General features: G+C 37.7%; 1 protein-coding gene across 7 annotated transcripts in view; it reads right to left on the reverse strand.

Moving 5' to 3' along the window:
• CADPS2 (calcium dependent secretion activator 2) overlaps positions 1-13508 on the reverse strand; it is a 667593-nt gene that overhangs the window by 82127 nt on the left and 571958 nt on the right. For all 7 annotated transcript variants that reach the window (XM_081795061.1, XM_081795066.1, XM_081795062.1 and 4 more), the window contains one exon: positions 13058-13161. In XM_081795061.1, coding sequence (XP_081651187.1) covers positions 13058-13161 — 104 coding nt within the window. The remainder of the gene's footprint in view (positions 1-13057; positions 13162-13508) is intronic.

The following is a 13508-nucleotide window of genomic DNA, read 5'->3' on the forward strand; positions in this document are numbered from 1 at the left end:
CATAAGAACTAAACAAATATTCTAGAACTGAACAATGACTGAAAAATTCAACAGAGAGCTTCAACAGAGTTGATCAAGAAGAAAGAATCAAATCAATGAACTTGAAGACAAGTAATCTGAAGTTTTCCAGTCAGAGGAACAATAACAACAAAAGAGTCAAACAAAGTGAAGAATGCTTACAGGATTTATGAGGTATCTTTGAATAAACCAGTGATAGATATTATGGGAGTCCCAAAGACAGGAGAGAAAGGGAAAGGGGCAGAAAGCCTTTTTAAAAGAAATGGTGGCTGCAGCACCTGGGTGGCTCAATCGGTTAAGCGTTCGACTTTGGTTCAGGTGATGATCTCAGTTTGTGGGTTCGAGCCCCATGTCAGGCTCTGTACTGACAGCTCAGAGCCCGGAGCGCCTGCTTCGGATTCTGTGTCTCCCTTTCTCTCTGCCCCTCCCCCACTTGCACTCTGTATCTCAAAAATAAATAAACATTTTAAAAAATTAAAAAAAAGAAAAGAAAAGAAAAGGAAAGAAATAGTGGCTGAAAACCTCCCAAACCTGGATAGGGAAATGGACATCCAGATTCATGAAACCTAAAGGACACCAAATTGCTTGACCTAAAAAAGTCCACACCAGGACACATTACAACTAAACTGTCAAAAGTCAAAGACAGAGAATTTTGAAAGCAGCAAGAGAAAAGTAATTCATCATATACCAAAGCTATCAGATTTCTCAGCAGAAACCTTGGGGCTTGGTGAGAGTGGTAAGATACATACCAAAGCTCACCAAAAGCTATCAGATCCCCCCACCATCTCACCAAAGCTATCAGATTTCTCAGCAGAAACCTTGGTGGCTTCGTGAGAGTGGTAAGATACATACAAATGCTAAAAAAAAAACAAACGCCAACCAAGAATACTCAGCAAACTTGTTCTTTAAAAATGAAGGACAAGTAAAGACTTACCCAGACAAAAGCTGAAAAAGCTCATTACCACTAGACTTGTCTTTACACATAAGTGCTAAAGGGAATTCTTCCAAATTGAAACAAAGGATGCTAAACATTAACACAAACATATATGAAAATATAGGGGTGCCTGGGTAGTTGAGCATCCTACTCTTGATTTCAGCTCAGGCCATGAACTTGTCATTTTGAGCTCAAGCCCTGCATTGGATTCTGCACTGATGGTGTGGAGCCTGCTTTGGATTCTCTCTCTCCCTCTCTTTCTCTACCCCTCCCCGGCTTGTGCTCTGTCTCTCAAAAAATAAGCAATAAATAAATAAATAAATAGATAGATAGATAGATAGATAAATATTGGGGCATCTGAGTGGCTCGGTTGGTTAAGTGTCCCACTTTGGTTTAGGTCCTGATCTCACAGTTTGTGAGTTTGAGGCCCATGTCAGGCTCTGTGCTGACAGCTCAGAGCCTGGAACCTGCTTTAGATTCTGTGTCTCCCTCTCCCTCTGCCCCTCACTCACACGCTGTCTCTGTCTCTTAAAAATGAATAAACATTAAACAACAACAACAACAAAAATATATGTGAAAATATAAATCTCACTAGTAAAGGTAAATACATAGACTAATAGTAATATAATACTATAATAGGGGTGAACAAATCACTTTTAATTCTAGTATAAAATCTAAAACAGAAAAGTATTTAAAAAAAATTTTTTTTAATGTTTATTTTTGAGAGACAGAGAGAGAGACAGAGAGAGAGAGAGAGAGAGACAGAGCATGAGTGGGGGAGGGGCAGATAGGGTAACACAGAATCCGAAGCAGGCTCCAGGCTCTGAGCTGTCAGGGCAGAGCCTGACACGGGGCTTGAACCCACAAGCCGTGAGGTCATGATCTGGGCCGAAGTCAGACGCTCAACCGAATGAGCCACCCAGGAACCCCAGGAAAGTTTTTTTTTTTTAAAAAAAACCTCTGCAATTATTAGTTTATTAGTATCACCCAGGACTCAGATGTTCAGTATTTCTCCTGAAATTACACAAACAAATGCAAATTGAAAGAATCCAAGTCAAAATTATATAACAAAACAGCACTCCACCACAAAAGCCTGTAAAATTGCATACAAGAACACTATTTTAAAACACTGCGACTTTAAGAGAATGATAATCTCAAAAACCACAAAATTGCCAAGTTCTTCCCTAAACTGCTAAGTAGATAAATATGACTCTAATGAGTGAGTGTGGGTTTTGTAAAGAAAAATCAAATCCAAATCAGATAACTCATACTGAAATACAAAGATTTAAGTGTCTACTTCCTTTACGTCTATCTGATTTATATAAAGAAGCAAACTATGGTATAGGTTTTAAATGTGCCATACATTTTAGAAGTTGGCCCAATGAATTAAAAATACCTTTAATGGAGCATCAAGCTTCCTAAGAAATCCCTATGTACATAAATAGAAGGCATTTACAGTCAGCACTTTTTTTTTTTTTTCCCTAGAGCCTTTGCTAGATCTAATGTCAACAAAAATTTTAATATGGCAGTCTTGTATTTTAAGCTCACACTTTTGGGGATACATTCTCAGGTCTTCTTTAATGTGGGAACTACAAATATAATACATAGTAAGGGGAGTTAAAGAACATAGAGTCCTCATGTAAATGATTAGAACATACTTATCTCCTAGTCCTTCAAGGATAGACTTTCAAAATGTTTGAGTCTGTACTAATCCCATGCTTTGAAAAGACTGGTTACTCTGCTTTATAAATGTAACTGGGCTATGTGAAGTCTGATGTCAACTGATCAAGATGTTAAGTTTCAGTTACGGACAAAAACTGTCTGAATTCAACTTTTATTACCCCTCATCATGAGTACGAAGGGTGTTAACAAAAGTTTTTTACCATAAAAAAATTTTTAATAATGACTATTACCAGAAAAATTTGTTAATGGATACACAGTATAGAAGAAGTCAATTCTCACATCAATGGCATAACGTAGGCGTGTGTGAGTGGGGTAAGTAAAAGTGTAGTGTTTTGGTATGTAATTAAATTTAAGTTGTTACCACTGTTGAAAGGTGTGGAATCCAATTAAAAGGTAAATCCTTACCTAAGAATACTTACTTTAAGTGTAAATGAATTAAACTCCCCAATCAAAAGACACAGACTGAATAAATGAATAGAAAAAAAGGTCCAATTCTATGTTTATGAGACTTTAGATTTAAGGACACACATAGGCTGAACGTGAAGGTATTGTAAAAGATATTCCATGCAAATGGTAACCAAAAGAGCAGGGGTGGTTATACTTACATCGAACAAAACAGACTTTAAGTAAAAAACTGCCGTAAGAGAAAAAAAAGTGGGTCACTATATAATGATTAAAGAGCCAATTTACTAACAAGAAAGAATAATTATAAATATATATGCACCCAAGCTCAGAGTACCTAAATATATAAAACAAATACTGACACTCTTAAGGGAGAAATAGAAAGCAATACAATTATATTCGGAGACTTTAAAGACTACAGTGTCAATAATGAATTGATCTCCTCCACACAGAAAATTAATAAGGAAACAGCAGACTTGAATAACACTTTAGACCAAACGGACCTAAAAGAACATATAAAGAACATTCTACCCACCAGCCAGAGACTGCACATTCTTCTCAAGTACACACAGAACAATACCCAGGAGAGATCCCATACTAAGTCACAAAAAAATTCTTAACTTTTGAAATCACCCCAAGTATCTTTTCTTACAACAGTGGAAGGAGATCAGAAATCAGTAACAAAAGGAAGACAGAAAAATCACAAATATATGGAGATAAACAAGATACTCTTGAACAGCCATTGGGTCAAACAAAAAATCATAAGGGAAATAGAAAATATATTGAGACAAACAAAAATGAAAACACTATATACCAAAATTTATGGGATGCAGTAAAAGCAGTACTAAGAAGGAAGTTTACAGCAATAAACACCTATATTAAAAAGTAGAAAGATCTCAAAAAACAACCTCATGTCACACTTCAAAGAATTAGAAAAATAACTAAGTCTGAAGTTAGGAAAAAAACAAAATAATAAAGATTAGAACTTAAATGAAATAGAAAATATGAAGTAATAGAAGATATCAATGATACTAAGTTAAATTTTTAAAAAGATAAACAATACCAAGAAAACTTTAGGCTAATAAAAAGACGATGCAAATAAAATCATAAATGAAAGAGAAGGCATTAAAACCAATGCCATGGGAATAAAAAAGATCAAAAGGGACTATTACCCAATGATATCTTGAATATTACACCAAAAGCACAGACAACAAAAGCAAAAATACATAAATAGGACTATATCAAACTAAAAAGCTGCTGCATGGCAAAGGAAACCATCAACAAAATGAAAAGGCAACTTATGGAACGGGAGGACATATTTGCAAAGAGTTTCTCTGATAAAGGGTTAATATCCAAAGTGTATAAAGAACGCTACAGCTCAATAGCATGAGAACCCAAATAATCTGATTAAAGGATGGGCAAAGACCTGAATGGACATTTCTCTGAAGAAGATTGACAAACGGCCAACAGCCATATGAAAAGGTCCTCAGCATCATTAATCTTACTTTGATTTTCGAATGCAAATCAAAACTACAATGAGCTATCACCTCACACCTATCAGGATGGCTATTATTAAAAAAAAAAAACACACAAAAGATAAATTTTGTTGAAGATGTAGAGAAAGGAGAACTCTTGTATACTGTTGCTGAGAATGTAAATTGCTACTGCCATTATGATAAACAGTATGGAGATTTCTCAACAAATTAAAAATAGAAGTGCCACAGATCCAGCAATCCTATATCTGAGTATATCTGAAGGAATTGAAATCAGAATCTCAAAGAGATATCTGCATTGCCCTGTCCACTGAAGCATTATTCACAATAGCTAAGACATGGAAGCAATCTAAATGTCCACCAGCAGATGAATGGATAAAGAAAATAGGGCATTGATATACAATGGAAATTCCTTTAAAAAGGAGGGAAATCATGCCATTTGCCACAACCTGGTTAAATCTAGAAGATGTTATGCTGAGTGAAATCTACGCTAGTCAAATCCTTAGAAGCAGAGTGTGGAATGGTGGATTCAGACACAGAACGGCTGGGGGGAGTGTGAATCAGGGATGCATTAGTGAAAGGTGCGACGATTATACGAGATGAACAAGTCTTAGAGATCTACTGTGCAGTACAGTGCCTAGAGTTAACAGTGCTCTGTTACATACTCAACATTTTGCTTCGAGGCTACATCTTGTGTTAAGTGCTCTTATCACACTCACACAAAAAAATAATGTGGATTTGTCTGGCTACGGTATCTCAGTTCTGTTTTAATTTGCATTTCTCTAATAATGAATGGGTTTGAACATTTTTTCATATCCATAAGGGCTCTCTTTATACTGTTTTTAGTGAATTGTTTTTCAGGTCTTCCCCCCCTCCCCAGCCTAGAAAAAAAATTCTTTATTAAATAAAGTCTGTACTCAACGTGGAGCTTGAACTCACCACCCCAAGACCGAGAGCTGCATGCTCTATCTACTGAGCCAGCCAGGAGCCCCCTTTCTCCCCCTTTTAAAATATACCTTTTGGTAGTGTGTTAACCAAATAGATACAAAATATTTACACTTCTGTGATACAGAAGTTTCCATTAGTTTCCCAATTAGAATTAATCACTTAAAAAGGATTCATCATGGGGGTGCCTGGGTGGCTCAGTTGGTTAAGCCTCCAACCTCAGCTCAGGTCATGACCTCATGGTTCGTGAGTTCGAGCCCCGTGCCAGGCTCTGTGCTGACAGCTCGGAGCCTGGAGCCTGCTTTGGATTCTGTATCTCCTTTTCTCTCTACTCCTCCCATCTCTCTTTCTTTCTCAAAAATGAATAAACGTTAAAAAAAAAAAAAAAAAAAAAAGATTCATCATGCTATAGCCAGAGAAGTCAACGTTTACTTTCAAGAACTTTCTAAGAACATGTGATACATGGTTGTAAAACTTCATTTAATTTCTTCAAATGTAAATTAGATTAAAACCACATTAAGTGTCAAACCGCAAAACAAAATGGATTATAAAATATCAACCCATTGGGTATTTTCTTAAAAACTTGTATCACAAGATAATGTCCAATTTATTAATACAAGTATTATTTTAAATGTTTTATTTATTTTTGAAAGACATAGAGACAGAGTATGAGTGGGGGAGGGGCAGAGAGAGGGAGACACAGAATCTGAAACAGGTTCCAGGCTCTGTCTGCACAGAGCCCAATGCGGGGCTCGAACTCACAAACCATGAGATCATGACCTGAGCCGAAGTCAGATGCTCAACTAACTGAGCCACCCAGGCGCCCCACAATTTACTAATACAAAACCTCGCCATGTAATGAATTAATGGATGGCAAGTGTAAGAAAACATTGCCTACAGGAAGAATACAAACAGATATGAGAGTTAGGGACATTTAATGCCCAGCTCGGTGTTTAGGACTTGAACTTTGCTGCTACAAATATATAAACGTGAAAAACTGTTGGAAATGGTATGCTTTATGTCATGAGCTATTGCTCTTTCAAAATATTATCTTTGAATACTTTTTAACTATCTACTTAAATGGGTATGTGACAGGGGCGCTTGCGTGGCTCAGTTAAACGTCCGACTTTGGCTCAGGTCATGATCTCATGGTTCGTGGGTTGGAGCCCCACATCCGGCTCTGTGCTGACAGCTCAGAGTCTGGAGCGTGTTTCAGATTCTGTGTCTCCCTCTCTCTCTGCCCCTCCCCCACTCACTCTGTCTCCCTCTGTCTCAGAAATAAATAAACATTAAAAAAAAAGGGTATGTGACAAATAATATAAAAGTAAAAAATAAAACAGTGTCATTTCATTACATATGTCTTACTCCTATCTTTTAGAGCTACAGCAATGACTGACATAACAGGAACCGGAGATTCCTGACTCTAGGTGCAGCAGGATAGAAACTCGAGCAAAAATGCAGTGCTGCAGAGGGACTTCTGGTCTTACTTGTAGTTCACAACCAGTACTTTCACAAAAGATTAAAATTTTTGATCTCAAAAGATTAAGAAAGTAACCATCATGTTATGTCAAGGATTGTTTCAAGACTCAGAAAAATTTACAGAGCTCTTTTTAAAATGAACTTGGAAGACAAAGCCACAGTAGGGAATGAAATAAAATGGAACAGAATTTTATCTAAAAAAAAAAAAAAAAAAAAGTAACTTCAGGATGGCAAGATTTTGCGATCAACTCACAATTTTCATTATTTTTACAGAAGTGTACTTCTGTGTCTCAAACTGTATTCCTGATGAATGTAAGCCAATCTGTGATGAACGCTTCCTGTTCTCCTCAGACGACCAGAGAAAGCTTTAAGCAATCACAGTCTTTGAAAAGAAAAAGTAAGGGTCACAGGCCGTTACCTTGAGAACAGAGTGGTTTCTACACCTACCCACTTACTTTTTTGCCATCCCCCTAGGTGGCAGTCATCCCACCGTGGACTGTAAGAAGAGAGGCTGTACGATGTCCTCCCTCAAGGACCACTTCACGGAGGATTGTGGAGGTTCCATGGCATCAAGATCTCCACCAGGGAGGAGGAAACCCCACTCAGAAATGTAGCCATCTGAAGGGCACCAATCAAGTCATGATTACCTGGGTTAAAGTTATCTTAGCATTAGAGCTAAGCCACTAATTTTTGTATATGACATGGCAGAGGCAGAAGGTAATGCTGAATTGTTTAAGAGGAAAATACAAAACTTGATTGTAATCCTTCAGCCATACCATTTCTACCAACATTCTAACAACAAAAAGATCTTATACAGTGAAAATGATGTATGTGACAAGGTGACAATACTTTGAAAGCTGTGTTTGTTTTCTAAGCACAGTTGAAAACAGTGCAGGTAAGAATGGACACTGAAACTAGGAGTACCAAGCTTTTGCACTTAGTGGTGAGACTTGAGTGCTCATGGACAAATCAGTTCCCTCGGTGAACTTCCATTTCCTCTTCTGCAAATTGGCAATACTTCTCCTCACCTCCCTTATTTATTTTTTGAGAGAGAGAGAGAGAGAGAGAGCGAGAGCGAGCGCGAGCAAGCTTGGGAGGCACAGAGAGAGAGGGAGAGAGAGAATCCCAAGCAGGCTCCACACTCATCACGGAGCCTGATGTGGGGCTCAATCCCACAACCGTGAGATCATGACCTGAGCCAAAATCAAGAATCAGATGTTTACTTGAGCCACCTAGGCACCCCTATTATAAAGGCTTTTTATACATTATATTATTTGATCCTCAAAACAACCCTTCCAGAAAGGTAAATGGCATAATTATCCTAGCTTTCTATGTTAGCAAACACAGAGAGTTTACAGAACTAGCCCAAAGTCATGTACTTCGTAGGTGTCAGAACAATAACTTGAATCTCAGTGAGCTGGAGTATAGAGACCAAGCTCTTACACATGTAGATGCTTCTTAATCAACAATACTTGTCCTTCTATCTGTATGTCTATCATGTTGTGCAGATCAGACCACTGTTAATGTCCTCTGGTTTTTTCTTGCCAGAACATCTATTAATATTCCTTTATGTCTTTTCTAATTTATTTGAGGTCAGAGGCTTTTGATTAACTTTACCCTAAAAAATATAGTTAAAATTTATAATTTACAAAAAAAAGATAACTGCATAAATGAGCAAAAGACAGTGAATCTGATTTTGAAATGCACTATGTGCTCATTTTTTTTTCCTCAGGAAAAGATCAGTTTGCAATCCTGTATTTTATGGACAATCTTGAAAGCTCTGGAGACAAGTCTAGTGTCTGGAAGATCCCCCAGCCCCAACATACACATACACAGCAATGTAACACTAAGGGGCCATATTCCAGAAATACGTACGCTCTTTTGAGGAACCAGTGGAATGGTCTAGAGGACGACACCTAAACCACTGTCAACCTAGCCATAGGTTTTTTATGGCTCTTTGGATTCAACAAAATCTCTCCCTCATTGGATTCATACATGAATATAAATATTGAAATAATCAAGAGAGAAGGCAAACTGAAAATATTTCAAAGCATATCTTAGGGGAAAGTACTTTTCAGAGGAAAGTACTACTCTTATTATTATACAGTATTATATACATTATATACACACAGTATTAAACATTACTAAATAATTAACAGACATTTTTGGTAGGCTATTGATGTTCATGGAATTCCATTTGAGAGTCACTGCAGCAAATGGAACTCTGTCTCTATAACTTTGCCATCTGAAAGCCACTTGCTGGTTATCTTCTTTCAAAATAAGGGACATTTGTTGGACCAGAGGCTAATCTAACCCAATAGTAAAACCGCTCTAAAAAATGTTGGTTTATCTCACTGGCTATCGAGATACAAATACTACGTAATTAATACTAACTCAATGGTTGAGATTATTGTAGTTTAGTCAGTAGTCGGTAGTAAGCAGATCTCGTTCATGAACAAATAACCGTACTTTAAGATGCTCCTTGGATGTGCATGTTAGTGAGAAGAGTAGGGTCACACACAAAGCGGCAAAACAAATGGAGAAAAAAATCAAATACCCTCTCTCTTCATGTTAGAATCCATCCAGAAACATCATCTGGTTCAGATACTGATGTTCATATGAGTGAGTGTATGCACAAATACGTGTGTCCACCCTGAACTCCTTTCCTGTCCTGCCTCCGTTGCCGGAGGAAGAGCCTGGGACACAGCCAGCTGAAGCACAAGAAGAATCGCCGATGTGCAGTGAACTGAGAGCTATCTGTGCCACAAATACCAAATTACTGCCAACATCCTTTTTTCTTACAGTGTCCCTGATATGATGGACAATATTACATTTCGACGATTTCAGCGACCTTAAATCTAGATCCTGCTGTAATCATGAGCAACAAAGGAACAACCTGAGCTGTGGTTGCACTGATGATGTTTCTTCTCTCCTCCCATCTACTGATATTTTCAGTACTCCACTCCCTTAGGCAGAGTCCTAGGATCCACCAGACAGCCAGGAAAGGAAGAGAATGAATGGAAAGGGGCATCCCCAGGCTTGCACCATAATCATCCCCTCTATATTGCCATTCCTGCTATGATGCCCAGTATGAAACTTGGCAGCAGACCAGGGTAAGACAACTATTCTGCCCCTCCAGTCAACGAGAAATAACAATGTGGTTCACTGCAAAGCACCCAGGTCTGCAGCCCCGTCACTAACCACCTGTGCATTTCTGGCAAGTCGCTCAACCTTTCTGGGTCAGTTTTCTTATCAGTCAAATGGCGCATGTGGAGACGGTGTGCTGGTGGGAGCCCAGGGCTTTCTCCTCAACATCTGGGTCCTCCCGGCATTGTCAAAGTGAGTGGCCTCTGGATGGACAGTTGACAGATCGGTTTGCCTACGTTTCTGGTCAGGCACAGTCTAGGCACTGGAATGTGGAGATAGCCTTAAAGATTTTCTGGAAAGGATCTTAAACTATCTTTTTAAGGAGAAAACAAGGTCAGAAATAAGGCCTCAAAAGAGAAGTGGAGAGGCCATCAGAGAGAAGGGAGGGCTGTTAAAAATGTGAAGAAGTGAAAACTGCTTGACTGGGAAATTGCTGATAGAAACCACCTCTTAGCCCTGAAACTAAATTGCCACTGTGATAGAGGTACAGTAAAGGTAAAAGAAGCCTACACAGGAACCAATGGGAGGGCTCTGTGAGGCAGACACATTGACCTCCACCAAGGGAGCCAAGCAGGTGCTCGTGCGTAGTAAAGAGACTCCAATGTGAACACCCAGCAGAATAAAGATCAGTGCAGAGTGCGGTCTACTAACTTACTCTGGAAATGACGTTAGCATCAGACCAATTCTCTCCCCAATACTGTTCAAAGAAAAAGTTGCTCTGCTGGTTACAAAAAGAAAAAGGCGGGGTGGTGCCTGGCTGGCTCAGTCAGTAGGTCATGCAACTGCTGATCTCAGGGTTGTACATTTCAGTCCCACAATGGGCGTAGAGATTACTTAAAAGTAAAATAAAAATCTTTAAAAAAAAAAAAAAGAAAGAAAAGAAAAAGGCAAAAAAAAGGATAAAACCAAATCATCAAAACCTTTTCAAAAACCGTACTTAGATGGCCAGTAGTAATTATGCACACAATTATTAAGACACATTTATAGAAACAATACAACCAAGATAAGTCCATTCAAAGAAATAATCTTTAATTGTAAGGAGGAGAAGTAACTTGGCGTTAAAGTAACTACGATCAAAGTGGGTTCTATCTAATCTTCACTAAAAGAGTTATTTATTCCATGCTAGAAAAACAGTGGGAACAGCTTTACTCACCTCTCTTCCCTGATGGATTCCAAGAATTTGGAAGCATTGGGTAATGGAAAAGGCCATAGTGTTACAAAGCATTTTAAAACGAGGTCATTATAATAATCTTATACTTCAGCATATAGTAGAGTGATATTTATGAGTTATGATGATCCATCTCGTCAACCATATTTTTGTGGATTACAAAATATTATTTACATTTTAATTATATTTGAATACATTACCTTTAACAAGCATTTAGTGACTGCGTGGAGTAGACAGCACTTAATCATTGCATTTAAAAGACAGGAGAGTAATTATTTTCCTTATGAGTACAGGAAAATTAAATGGTATTTTTGTGAAATGTAGGGGAATATTAGATGTACCCATTTAGGTGAAATACACTGAAACTGAATATCCAATCAGAAATATTTTTTAATTCAAAAATGTCTAACACTCTGATGCTAATGCCTTTTAACAAAAGACAAAGACATCACATACATATATTTCAGCATATAATCATTTTCATTGTAACATAGCAGTAGTACTAGCCTAGAGAAGATCCTCATGGGGATTCATTTCACATTATTGAAGCAGCTGTTTCTTCAGTTTAAAATAAAATATCCATAACAAGTTCACACATGACAGATGTAAGGTAAAAACTAGATTCCATAGTGTGAGCTAAAAGCAGATGTTTTGAATGATCATATTTATAATCAGATACCATAAATCTTAGTTACCTATAGTAAGGTTTCCTGAATATTCTTTTTTAAGAATTTGCTTAAAATGTACTTCCTATAGTTTCTCATATTTTTAAGAACTTGGCCTCATTACATATAAATGTTCTATAAAGTCTTATGTATCTGGGCTTTTAAAAAACTCTTGCCCATTTCATGTGCTTCCTCAAGAATAAAAGCACTGTTAAGGCCCTGAAATTTATTATACTTACTTAAATCCATATATTTTCCAAACTGAATTCAAAGTCATAAAATTCTTTTTTTTTTTTTTTAATTTTTAATGTTTATTTTTGAGAGACAGAGCAGGAAAGGAGGAGGGGCAGAGAGAGAGGAAGACACAGAATCCGAAGCAGCACAGAGCCCGACGTGGAGCTCAAACTCACAAACTGTGAGATCATGACCTGAGCTGAAGTCAGAGGTTTAACCGACTGAGCCACCCAGGTGCCCCCTTTTGTTGTTGTTTTTTTTAAATACGCTCATGACTATTAAAAAGAGCAGCAGTTTTAAGTCTTAGAATAAGCAGTTGGCCTGGTGAAATACCACTCTACAGAGTGAATGTTAATACACAATTAAAACTTTTAACACTATAAAGAATGCAGGTTTAGTGAAAATTTAGAGAAAAGTTTGATGGTAAGAATAAAAGACTAATTATCAGTCATGTAGTTATCCACGTCTTCTACTTGATTTTGTTATAGTTTATCACTACTTTTCCTTTTGCATCTTGATTAATTTCCATTTCTAAACTAAAGCCATCCCAGCATGGGGGAGACACAAGGAATCCGGCATCAGGAGATGGGTTTGTGTTCCAGCTCTGCTTCGTATTACCTGTACGTGTTTGGCAGATCCCGTAAGTTCTCCCGTGTTCCTCACAGAGTGACTGTTGTCAGGAACAGATAATAAATTATATACATCTACAGTCCCTCTGTAACATACAGGAATTGGATACCCAGGAAATGCACATACATTCTCAGTTTTTCTTACAGGTAGATGGCCAGCTACCTATCAAAGTCTACGGGCAGGCCACTTCTTCAGTGCTATTCCCACTATGGCAAAGCATCACGTGCAGCTTTATAGGACAGTTAAAGCAAGTCGTCACCTCTGCATGATGCTCTTCATTCTGCTGTAAGACTTCTATGCAGAGCTCTGCTAGGTGAAGGACCTCTTCCAGCTTTCTGGCAGGAGTTGCCTGGTTCATGGTCTCTATGTTAAAAAGAAATCATCATAATGTTACCTTGAAAAGAAAAAGCCAAACATACTCCAATATGTAATGAGGAGATCAGGGTGTTGAAATAGAATAGAAAGCATATTTTTGAGAAATAAGAGATGCAAAAAATACAAATAAATACATTCTTAAAAAAAAAAAAAAAACAAAAACAGTTCACCAGATTGTAGAAAATATTTCCCTCACAAAGCAATCACAGAACTGCAAGTGCTTTGCCATTTAATATATAAGAACAGGTGCATCAGCACATTAGATGCTCAACTTCTGCAACAAACAAGTTACTATTCTCCTCAAGGTCAGGAACACAAAGAGAGAAGATACTACA

Source organism: Panthera onca, chromosome A2 (assembly GCF_046562875.1).
Source record: "Panthera onca isolate mPanOnc1 chromosome A2, mPanOnc1 haplotype 2, whole genome shotgun sequence".
Taxonomy (NCBI): domain Eukaryota; kingdom Metazoa; phylum Chordata; class Mammalia; order Carnivora; family Felidae; genus Panthera; species Panthera onca.